At 39.0% G+C, this 12,429-nt stretch overlaps 1 protein-coding gene across 1 annotated transcript in view; it reads left to right on the top strand.

Moving 5' to 3' along the window:
- The window catches only part of PDE11A (phosphodiesterase 11A), a 382,098-nt gene that overhangs the window by 204,077 nt on the left and 165,592 nt on the right, over nt 1-12,429 (top strand). The window contains exons 7-9 of the mRNA XM_032407415.1: nt 1,040-1,115; nt 3,528-3,595; nt 4,341-4,433. Of these exons, the coding sequence (XP_032263306.1) occupies nt 1,040-1,115; nt 3,528-3,595; nt 4,341-4,433 (237 nt within the window). The remainder of the gene's footprint in view (nt 1-1,039; nt 1,116-3,527; nt 3,596-4,340; nt 4,434-12,429) is intronic.

The following is a 12,429-nucleotide window of genomic DNA, read 5'->3' on the forward strand; positions in this document are numbered from 1 at the left end:
AAAGAAGGGCCATATGCACCCCAATGTTCATAGCAGCAATGTCCACAATAGCCAAACTGTGGAAAGAGCCGAGATGCCCTTCAACAGATGAATGGATAAAGATGTGGTCCATATATACAATGGAATATTACTCAGCCATCAGAAAGGATGAATACCCAACTTTTACATCAACATGGATGGGACTGGAGGAGATTATGCTAAGTGAAATAAGTCAAGCAGAGAAAATCAATTATCATATGGTTTCATTTATTTGTGGAACATAAGGAATAGCATGGAGGACATTAGGAGAAGGAAGGGAAAAATGAAGGGGGAGGAAATCGGAGGGAGAGATGAACCATGAGAGACTATGGACTCTGAGAAACAAACAGGGTTTTAGAGGGGAGGGGGAGGGGAGATTGGTTAGCCCCGTGATGGGTATTAAGGAGGGCACGTACTGCATGGAGCACTGGGTGTTATACGAAAACAATGGATCGTGGATCACCACATCAAAAACTAATAATGTATTGTATGGTGACTAACATAACATAATAAAATTAAAATATATATATATATGTATAAATATATATATGTATATATAGAGAGAGAAAGAGTATTAAAAGTATATATGCATTTGGCAGCATTATAAGCTCAAAACATTTTTACTAACAGATGCGCCCAAACAAAGAGAAATATTGACCACTAGTTTAATTAAAATATTTTAAATACTCAGAACAGAAACTGTTGCTAGAATTTTTGTCTGGTGGTATGATCATGATCAAGAGTTTTACATCCAGCTCTCTGTGGCTACAGGGACTGAGGGAGGTATCACTGGTGTGGGGTCTTTTGGTTGATTCATATTTGGTTGGGGCTTGATCTCCTTAGGATGTCTATTGTGATGCTTTAAATTAAAAGAGGCAGGTGAGTGTATGCATTTAAAAAGAGATTATAACGTGTCTTTTTAAAAGCTATTTTTAAATGTCTGTTATGAAGAGTGGTAAGCTGTAAGTCAGAAATGGGTAAATAATGTTTAATTTTAATTAATTACTTTCTTATATCCTAGGCTGACCAGATATCAGGGTTTCATATAAGATCTGTTCTCTGCGTCCCTATTTGGAATAGCAACCACCAAATAATTGGTAAGGTATTACCTAAATAGTTTAAAGTTCTTTTTCTTTTTTCATTTTTTTTTCATTTGGGGGGGCAGGTGAGGGGCAGAGGGAGAGAGAAACTTACACAGACTCCCTGCTGAGCGTGGAGCCGAGGCAAGGCTCCGTCTCATGCCCCTGAGATCACGACCTGAGCCGAAACCAAGAGTTGGATGCTTAACCGACTGAGCCACCCAGGCGCCCCAGTGCAACCTTCTTGTATAAAGAAAGACAAATTTACTTTAAAATACACCGTATCTTTTTTACACTTGATCTTAGCAAAAAGGCCAAGAAGTGATACCTGCTCCCCTCTTTAGTCCAGGACTCATCAACCTATGTTTCATTCTCTCATGTAATTTCGTAAGTGCAGACTCCTGATGAATTGACATTAACCGGAACAATGAACAAAGATTTATTCTTTTAACCAAAGACCAATAATTCTGAAGTTGGAGGGGTTCTCAGAAATCACCTAATACAGCTCTCCTACCTTACCTTGGGGAAATTGAGGTGGGATGGCGGAATCACACAAAGACCAGAATAAAGTCACAGAATGTTAGTAGCAGGATCGGGATTACAAGTCAGGCCTCCTAACTCCTATACAAATTTTCCCACTACATCTGTGTTTTCCATCTATGCTTTTACACATGGAGTACATGCAAAGGAAAAAGAACATGCATTATTAGACATATACGGAGCATGTATCTTTCTGTCTGGATGATTCTGAAATAGGTTATACTTGACCCAGAATAACAGAACTGTGGGCCAAAGCAGCTTCCAAGTTTTTTCTCCCTCCTTTGCTCCTTTCCCTCCCCTCAGAACCTCTGTCAGGAAAGTATCAAACCCAAGAAAGAAGTCAGTGGGTAAAGTAGAGAAGTCATAAAGAGTGGAGGCGTTAAAATTATTGAAACATAATTAAAACATGATTTTTTTTCTAAGAGACACAAGGTAACTAGTGCGTTTGCCTTTCTTGGCCTCCCTCCAACATTGTCTGTTAAACTGTAGGACACTGCTACTTACCAGAGGATTTAGTATACTGTAAACATTGTCAAGACTTGAACTGTAACAGAATTTTTTTCATCAGTTCGCTTAATTTGCAGAAAAATATTGGTACGTTAATGAACATAAAGATTGTTCTAAGAGTTGGGGATTCGAGCCCCTAGTACAAAGTGTTGAATTGCATCATGTATAGTTTTAAGTATATTTAAGTTTAGAGAGAAGAGAGAGTGCATAAGAAACACTGTTTCTGTGCTATCTGTTGATGTCCAATGGCAATCTCAAATACGGTCCTAGCTTTCATTTGTAACAGTAAACCTCTGTTATTCTTTCCAGATTAAGACTGCAGTTTGCCTATTACGCGCTAAAGATTTGTGTTTCATTATATACGTCATTATATGTGTCTTCTAGCATATGATGACTTACTTCCCTAGTGGGAACGTAGGTGTTTTAAAAAACACAGGTATGCTTTAGAATTATGGCTATTTTTTGTTTGTACCAAATGGGGACACAGGAGAATGTTTTTCAAGATTGTTCAGTTTTTCTGGTTAGAGTTGTATGTTTTGAGAGTCTTGCCCCAAAACATCTGGTACAATGCCGGAAATGAACTTTGGAAAGAGGAAGTACATAGGAATTAAGTTTGTTAGAAGTGTGTGTACCCCATCGGTAGAGGGCAGCAGATCTAACTTTGCTTTGAAGGTTAACTGCGCCACAATCCCCCACATTTCTTGAACGTTCACTCCATGTGGAGCAATATGCTTTAAAACATTCAAACATTATCTCATTTCATCTTCATAACCCTCTGAGACAGTGAACATTTTAATCCCCATTTTACAGATGAGGATTTTCAGTGCTAAAAAAGTTAGGTAACTTGTTCAAGGTAACAGCTGATGGTGGCGTTGAAATGTGACCTGAGACGGTGTGACACCAGAGCCCATGTTCCTAATCACGATGTCATCCCGCCTCACTCAAGCACTGTGTTCCACGGGATTGAAAACATAAAAAATTACATAAATATATGTAGACACACATATGTATATACACACAGTTATTAATACTCAGTGGTATATCTAATTGCATATATGTGTACATGAGTGTGTATATTTGTCAGATATATCCGAGTCACTGTGCACTGTCATCTTGAAAACCATTTTCAAGGCATCAGACTGATGCTCAGTAGAACTCCAGGCTTCACTGTGACCCGGTTTGGGTATCACAGCCTCGAAGATAGACTGTATCGCTGTACCTCAGATCTGTCCCATGGCGACAGCAGGCAGTGGGAAGACCAGGGATTAAACTGAGTGTCTGAAGTTACCTAAGGGAGTTATTGAGTCAGCTGGGCTTTATTATATTATAGTAATACAGTGGCCAGTGCTAAAAATGACCACGTCAACCAAACTCTTCCCACAGGAGTGGCTCAAGTGTTAAATAGACTTGACGGGAAAGCTTTTGATGATGCAGATCAACGACTTTTTGAGGTAAGAAAATAAATTTGTGAACCAAAGGCTAGGGCTGAGTCACCAATAGTCTCCTGGTTGCAGCTTGCCAAAATCTGTCAAGAGTATGTCTATAGTCACGAGACTGCCAGCCAGCTCCGCAGCAAGTTTGGCCATCTCCTTTCTTGTGTTTTCAAGCTTCCCTTTATTCCAGTCTGCCCTCTAGCTGGAACGGTTGGCCTTGAACAGGCATCCTTCTAAACTTTGCACCAACAAAGTAGCCAACATGAAAACCTCATGATTATTTTTTCTCTAGGAGAGAATACCTCACAGCTTCTTTACTAACTGGTTCTAGATCTGTCTTTCTTCCTCTTAATAACATTTACCTCATGGGTATGCTCACTTGGTTTCCTCACCAAAATATTTTATAGCCTAGCCACTAAAAGAGGGTGCTTTAGTTTAATGGAATGGAAGTAGTAAAACCAGTCCGTGACCTAAATAAATTAAGAACACATTTGGTAAGACTGTAAGTATGTTTTTAAATTTATAAAGTCATTTCTTCACCATGACATTATGTTAATAATTTTTTCTCATGTGCAATGTGAGCTATAAAGTTGTTACATGACAATAGTAATTAAGAATTTTAATGTGCATATTTCCCCAAGGCCTACCTCTGTGTACAATAAAATTATATTTTCAGACCCATTTCTGATGACTGCCTGCTTTCATATTAGATTATACCAATGAGTTATTGCAATTTTTAATTAGTGGGCTTTCTCTTTCCTAGGCTTTTGTCATCTTCTGTGGCCTGGGCATCAACAACACAATTATGTATGATCAAGTGAAGAAGTCTTGGGCCAAGCAGTCCGTGGCTCTTGATGTAAGTCAGTATTTATGTCCAAATCATATGCTTAAAAGCCCTAATTTTATGAGAGAAAAAAGGTCCTCGTTATGGGACTAATTTCTCAAATTTTAATTACCTATTCATTGGGCTTTAATTATTTTAGAGTCATGTGTTTGAATTTGATGAAAGCCACAGACCCTCTCTAGAACAATGCACCTATGCACACAATTTTGCATACAATTTTGGGGAGTTCACAGATTCCTTGAAGACCATCCATATGTTGCACAGTTAGATATAGATTTTATGTGTTAGGCTTATTAAAAGTGATGATGCAAAAACAATTTGTTAGGATTTATTTAAAATTAAATGCATTTTGAACTTATTTTGAATATGTATAGGTAGTCTGGAAATTCACAACTTTTCTTACCATAGAAGAACCCTTCACTGTGAAAATATGTGACCCAGGTGGGGGAAGCTGCTCCTGTCATTCTCCAACTCCCCCGCCGTGTACACCTCCCACCGAGAACTCCGACCTATTCCCCAGACCTAAACTGCATGTTCCCTCAGACTAAGTCCCAAAATAGTTCTCCCTGGATCCCAGCTTGTTTCTTTTCTCAAATGGTACGATGCTCTTTTAAAGTACTAAGACGGTAAACTCTACTTACAACATTAGAACAGAAACTTAAAGATTTAAAAGTATTCTGCTCCAAACCCATCATTTTTTTTTAGCTGCAAGTAGCTATAGCATTTTTTATTATTTAAGTTCAATTAATTAACATATAACATATTAATACTTTCAGAGGTAGAGGTCAGTGACTCATCAGTCTTATATAATACCCACTGCTCATTACATCACATGCCCTCCTTAATGTCCATCCCCCAGTTACCCCATACCCCCACCTCCCTTCCCTCCAGCAACCCTCAGTTTGTTTCCTATGATTAAGACTCTTATGGTTTGTCTCCCTCTCTGATTTCATCTTGTTTTATTTTTTCCTCTCTTCCCCTATGATCCTCTGTTTTGTTTCTTAAATTCCACATATGAGTGAGATCATATGATACTTGTCTTTCTCTGATTGATTTATTTCTCTTAGCATAATACCCTCTGGTTCCATCCACGTTGTTGCAAATGGCAAGATTTTATTTTTGTTGATGGCTGAGTAGTATTCCTGTGTGTGTGTGTGTGTGTGTGTGTGTGTGTGTGTGATATATATATATATATCACATCTTCTTTATCCACTCATCTGTCGATGGACATCTCAGTTCTTTCCACAGTTGGGCTATTGTGGACATTGCTGCCATAAACATTGGGATGCACGTGCCCCTTTGGATCACTGCATTTGTATCTACCCAGTAGTGCAATTGCTGGGTCATAGGGTAGCTCTATTTTCAACTTTTTGAGGAATCTCTACACTATTTTCCAGAATGGCTGCTCCAGCTTGCATTCCCACCAACAGTGTAGGAGGGTTCCCTTTTCTCCGCATCCCCACCAACATCTGTCGTTTCCTGACTTGTTAATTTTAGCCATTCTGACTGGTGTGAGGTGGTATCTCATTGTGGTTTTGATTTGGATTTCCCTGATGCCGAGGGGTGTTGAACATTTTTTCGTGTGTCTGTTGGCCCATCCGTATGTTTTCTTTGGAGAAAGGTCTGTTCATGTCTTCTGCCCATTTCTTGATTGGATTATTTGTTCTTTGGGTGTTGAGTTTGATAAGTTCTTTATAGATTTTGGATACTAGCCCTTTATCTGATAAGACATTTGCAAATATCTTCTCCCATTCTGTCGGTTGTCTTTTGGTTTTGTCAACTGTTTCCTTTGCTGTGCAAAAAGCTTTTTATCTTGATGAAGTCCCAATAGTTCATTTTTGCCCTTGCGTCCCTTGTCTTTGGAGACATGTCTAGCAAGAAGTTGCTGCGGCTGAGGTCACAGAGGTTGCTGTCTGTGTTCTCCTCTACGATTTTGATGGATTCCTGTCTCACATTTAGGTCTTTCATCCATTTTGAGTCTATTTTTGTGTACAGTGTAAAGAAATGGTCCAGTTTCATTCTTCTGCATGTGGCTGTCCAGTTTTCCCAACACCATTTGTTGAAGAGACTCTTTTTTCCATTGGACATTCTTTCCTGCTTTGTCAAAGATTAGTTGACCATAGAGTTGAGGGTCCATTTCTGGGTTCTCTATTCTGTTCCATTGATCTATGTGTCTGTTTTTGTGCCAGTACCATACTGTCTTGATGATTACAGCTTTGTAATAGAGCTTGAAGTCTGGCATTGTGATGCCACCAGCTTTGGTGTTCTTTTTCAACATTCCTTTGGCTATTCGGGGTCTTTTTGGTTCCATACAAATTTTAGGATTATTTGTTCCAGCTCTGTGAAAAAGGTTGATGGTATTTTGATAGGGATTGCATTGAATGTATAGATTGCTCTAGGTAGCATTGACATTTTAACAATATTTATTCTTCCCATCCAGGAGCATGGAATGTTTTTCCATTTCTTTGTGTCTTCCTCAATTTCTTTCAGGAGTGTTCTCTAGTTTTCTGAGTACAGATCCTTTATCTCTTTGGTTAGGTTTATTCCTAGGCATCTTATGGTTTTTGGTAAATTGTAAATGGGATCAATTCCTTAATTTTTCTTCTGTCTCATTGTTAGTGTATAGAAATGCAACTGATTTCTGTGCAGATTTTATACCCTGTCACTTTGCTGAATTCCTGTAAGAGTTCTAGCAATTTTGGGGAGGAGTCTTTTGGGTTTTCCACATAGAGTAGCATGTCATCTGCAAAGAGTGAGAGGTTGACTTCTTCTTTGTCAATTCGGATGCCTTTATTTCTTTTTGTTGTCTGATTGCTGAGGCTAAGACGTCTAGTACTATGTTGAACAGCAGTGGTGAGCTTGAACATCCGTGCCTTGTTCCTGACCTTGGGGAAGAGCTCTCAGTTTTTCCCCATTGAGAATGGTATTCACTGTGGGCTTTTTGTATATGGCTTTTATGATACTGAGGTATATTCCCTGTATTCCTACACTGTGAAGAGTTTTAATCAAGAAAGGATGCTGTACTTTGTCAAATGCTTTTTCTGCATCTATTGAGAGGATCATATGGTTCTTGTCCTTTCTTTTATTAATGTAGTGTATCACACTGATTGATTTGCAGAATCCCAGCTTGTTTTGACCTAAGACCTATTGTTTTCCCCAACTTCTGTAACTATTATCAAAGATTCTTTTTATATCTGTGAAATACTTATAAGTAGGGCAGAAAAAATATCACATAATGTATGACATCATCTAGAACAGCATAATGTAATACATGTGCAATCTTCAAAATATTCTGTGTACCAAGCAAGATACTGGTAGAAAGATAAAACTAAGGGAGAGGATAAGTAGGTAACACAGTAGTACCGGCAGCACTTTGATTTAAGGTTTAAAGACATAAAATTACTTCTTTACCAAAAACTTTTCTACCCTTAGTTGAACCATGAACATCCTAGTTCTGTCACCTACCTCAGTTGTGAGAATTAAATGAGATGATACATGAGATTTTAAAACTCCATCAATAAAATTATAGTAATACCAATAATCGCCACATTATTACTTGCAGTAATATGTTTATTCCCGAGAAATCACCATAGATTGTAAGAAAGAAAACAGGACAGGAATTTTGAACAGTAAATGTCATGACTCTTTCACCATCTTCAAATTTTGACCTCCACAGAGTTGCCTCACCCAGCTTTAGTTTCTTTAAAAACTTTAGTTTCTGCAACTGTGAAAAGGACGCACTATACACTAGTCCCACAAACTATTTCATCCTGTCATCTTATACTTCACGCACAGAACAGCTCCTATACACCCACATTCGAGCTCCTCACCGCCGCCTGGTGGATCTTCATCCCGTTGGGAAGGGAGTAGAATCCGTGGGTTGAAACTCGAGCTGCCATTCACCAATGAGAGGCAGCACTCTCACTGGCACCATGGCCTAGTCGCCACCGGACCCCAAGGAGCCACAGTTCCCGTTACCTAGAAAGTGCTACCACAGCCATAGTCTCCTCACCCGTGAAGTGCTCATTTGGGTTCATAGTGAACACCCTCTTGTTTGTGTAACTCAGATACCTTCCATCCTTACACACAAAAATTATTACTGACACTCCCAAATTTCCAGCGCAAGTCTGGGCCTCATGGCAGTCTCACCCTTTCAGAAGTTGCTTGTATGTGTAGTTGTATGTTCTGTGTGCTTGCCCTGTCACAACTCTGGTGTTGCCATCTTGGTTCGTCCCTCCCCGCTCTGCTCAACTCCTACCTCACTAGATACCAAACTCTGATCTCTAATGATGGGGGGTTGGGAGGGGAATCCATTCCTCACCCAGGAATCCATATGCAAGAATATCTGGAAGGATTTCTTATCTCAGGGCTTTATGAAGACAAAAGATGATTTGTTGAGAGCTACTAAACCCAAACTCTGGAATGAAATCTACATGTATACATTCACTTTTGAATGAATATATATATATATTTTTAATTTATGTATTTATAAATACTATAGATGGGTATGAATAATATAATTTTATGTGAATATTTCTATTAAAAGTCTGTATTTATAACCAGCCTATTCCAGTAAAGGATTTAAGCTACTTTATAGGAATGTAAATAATCCAGCAAATGTTTTAAGGTAAAATAATAATGATGACTAATAATAATAACAGCAGTAACATAACAGAGGAGAGAGAAAGAGGACACACAAGCCAGAGGGGACAGAACCACATGCATTGCTATCCTTCTATCATCTCCGTCCTTCATCCCCAAGGACCTGGGATGACCCTCTCCTCTTTTGTCGGTGTGGCTAAGGAAAGATTCCCTACTTGGATCTGGTCAGGTTCTTCTTCTGCTTGTGTTGTCTCATTTTTTACTTATTCTCTTCAGTTTTTTCTGCTTGATCTTGCACAAGAAGATCTTTGTCTCAATGTAGCCTTCCCATTCATATATATGTATATATATGTTCATATTCATATATATAGGAATTATATATATAATATATATTAAATGTATATTATATATATGTAATCTTTTTGCAGTGTGTTTTTTCAGCTGGCAACAAGAATGAAGGGAAGTAATCCATCCCACAGCCCCCAGTGACAATAACCGCCCTAGAAGCCTTTCCCTCCCCAGAAAGCGAGCACGCATATTTCATGGCCTGGAGAGGTAATGTGAATACATTTCTTCCGGCATGTTCAGGAGACTCTTGAGAGACAACACAACATTCTCTTGTCTTTTAAGAATCCTTTCTCCCAGACATTTTTATTTTTTTAAGATTTTATTTATTTGAGAGAGAGAGAGCACATAAGCAGGGGAAGGGGCAAAGGGAGAGGAAGAGGTAGACTCCCCACTGAGTGGGAGCCCAAATGCGGGGCTCAATTCCAAGACCCTGAGATCGTGACCTGAGCTGAAGGGAGACACTTAACTGACTGAGCCACCCAAGCATCCCCTCCACAGCACCCCAGGCATTTTTAATAAAAAATACCATCTTGGTGCATTCTCTGAAAGTAAATATTTTCCCTATTCTCTGGGAAGGCTACTTCTTTTTTTTTTTTTTTTTTAATTTTATTATGTTATGTTAGTCACCATACAATACATCATTGGTTTTTGATGTGGTGATCCACGATCCATTGTTTTCCTATAACACCCAGGGCTCCATGCAGTATGTGCCCTCCTTAATACCCACCACCGGGCTAACCAATCCCCCCTCCCCCCTCCCCTCTAAAACCCTGTTTGTTTCTCAGAGTCCATAGTCTCTCATGGTTCATCTCTCCCTCCAATTCCCCCCCCTTTTTCCCTTCCTTCTCCTAATGTCCGCCATGCTATTCCTTATGTTCCACAAGTAAGTGAAACCATATGATAATTGACTTTCTCTGCTTGACTTATTTCATTTAGCATAATCTCCTCCAGTCTCATCCATGTTGATGTAAAAGTTGGGTATTCATCCTTTCTGATGGCTGAGTAATATTCCATTGTATATATGGACCACATCTTCTTTATCCATTCATCTGTTGAAGGGCATCTTGGCTCTTTCCACAGTTTGGCTATTGTGGACATTGCTGCTATGAACATTGGGGTGCATATGGCCCTTCTTTTCACTACATCTGTGTCTTTGGGGTAAATACCCAGGAGTGCAATTGCTGGGTCATAGGGTAGCTCTATTTTTAAATTTTTGAGGAACCTCCACACTATTTTCCAAAGTGGCTGTACCAACTTGCATTCCCACCAACAGTGTAAGAGGGTTCCCCTTTCTCGACAACCTCTCCAACATCTGTTGTTTCTTTCCCTGTCCATTTTTGCCATTCTAACTGGTGTAAGGTGGTATCTCAATGTGGTTTTGATTTGGATTTCCCTGATGGCTAATGATGATGAACATTTTTTCATGTGTCTGTTAGCCATTTGTATGTCTTCTTTGGAGAAGTGTCTTTTCATATCTTCTGCCCACTTTTTGACTTGATTATTTGTTTTTTGGGTGTTGAGTTTGAGAAGTTCTTTATAGATCGTGGATACCAGCCCTTTATCTGTAGTGTCATTTGCAAATATCTTCTCCCATTCTGTGGGTTGCCTCTTTGTTTTGTTGACTGTTTCCTTTGCTGTGCAGAAGCTTTTTATCTTCATGAAGTCCCAAAAGTTCATTTTTGCTTTTGTTTCACTAGCTTTTGGAGATGTATCTTGAAAGAAGTTGCTATGGCCAATGTCAAAGAGGTTACTGCCTATGTTCTCCTCTAGGATTTTGATGGATTCCTGTCTCACATTGAGGTCTTTCATCCACTTTGAGTTTATCTTTGTGAATGGTGTTAGAGAATGGTCGAGTTTCATTCTTCTGCATGTGGCTGTCCAATTTTCCCAGCACCATTTATTGAAGAGACTGTCTTTTTTCCATTGCATGTTTCTTCCTGCTTTGTCAAAGATTATTTGACCATAGAGTTGAGGGTCCATATCTGGGTTCTCTATTCTGTTCCATTGGTCTATATGTCTGTTTTTGTGCCAGTTTCATGCTGTCTTGGTGATCACAGCTTTGTAATATAGCTTGAAATCGGGCAATGTGATGCCCCCAGCTTTGTTTTTCTTTTTCAACATTTCCTTGGCAATTCGGGGTCTTTTCTGATTCCATACAAATTTTAGGATTGTTTGTTCCAGCACTTTGAAAAATGTCATTGGAATTTTGATTGGGATAGCATTGCAGGTATAGATTGCTCTGGGTAGCATAGACATTTTAACAATGTTTATTCTTCCGATCCATGAGCATGGAATATTTTTCCATCTTTTTGTGTCTTCTTCAATTTCTTTCATGAGTGTTTTGTAGTTCCTAGAGTATAGGTCCTTTACCTCTTTGGTTAGGTTTATTCTGAGGTATCTTATGGTTTTTGGTGCTATTGTAAATGGAATCGTTTCTCTAATTTCTCTTTCTACAGTTGCGTTGTTAGTGTATAAGAAAGCAACTGATTTCTGTGCATTGATTTTGTATCCTGCCACATTACCGAATTGCTGGATGAGTTCTAGTAATTTGGGGGTGGAGTCTTTTGGGTTTTCCACATAAAGTATCATGTCATCTGCGAAAAGAGAGAGTTTGACTTCTTCTTTGCCAATTTGAATACGTTTTATTTCTTTTTGTTGTCTGATTGCTGTTGCTAGGACTTCTAGTACTATGTTGAACAATAGTGGCGAGAGTGGGCATCCTTGACTTGTTCCTGATCTTAAGGGAAAGGCTCTCAGCTTTTCCCCATTGAGGATGATATTCGCTGTGGGTTTTTCATAGATGGATTTTATGAACTTGAGGAATGTTCCCTCTATCCCTATACTCTGAAGAGTTTTAATCAGGAAAGGATGTTGTATTTTGTCAAATGCTTTTTCTGCATCAATTGAGAGGACCATATGGTTTTTCTCCCTCCTCTTATTAATGTGTTCTATCATAGTGATTGATTTGCGAGTGTTGAACCACGCTTGCATCCCGGGGAGAAATCCCACTTGGTCGTGGTGGATGATCCTTTTAATGTATTGTTGGATCCTATTAGCT

The sequence above is a fragment of the Phoca vitulina genome, unplaced genomic scaffold (assembly GCF_004348235.1).
Source record: "Phoca vitulina isolate PV1807 unplaced genomic scaffold, GSC_HSeal_1.0 scaffold1, whole genome shotgun sequence".
Classification (NCBI taxonomy): Eukaryota; Metazoa; Chordata; class Mammalia; order Carnivora; family Phocidae; genus Phoca; species Phoca vitulina.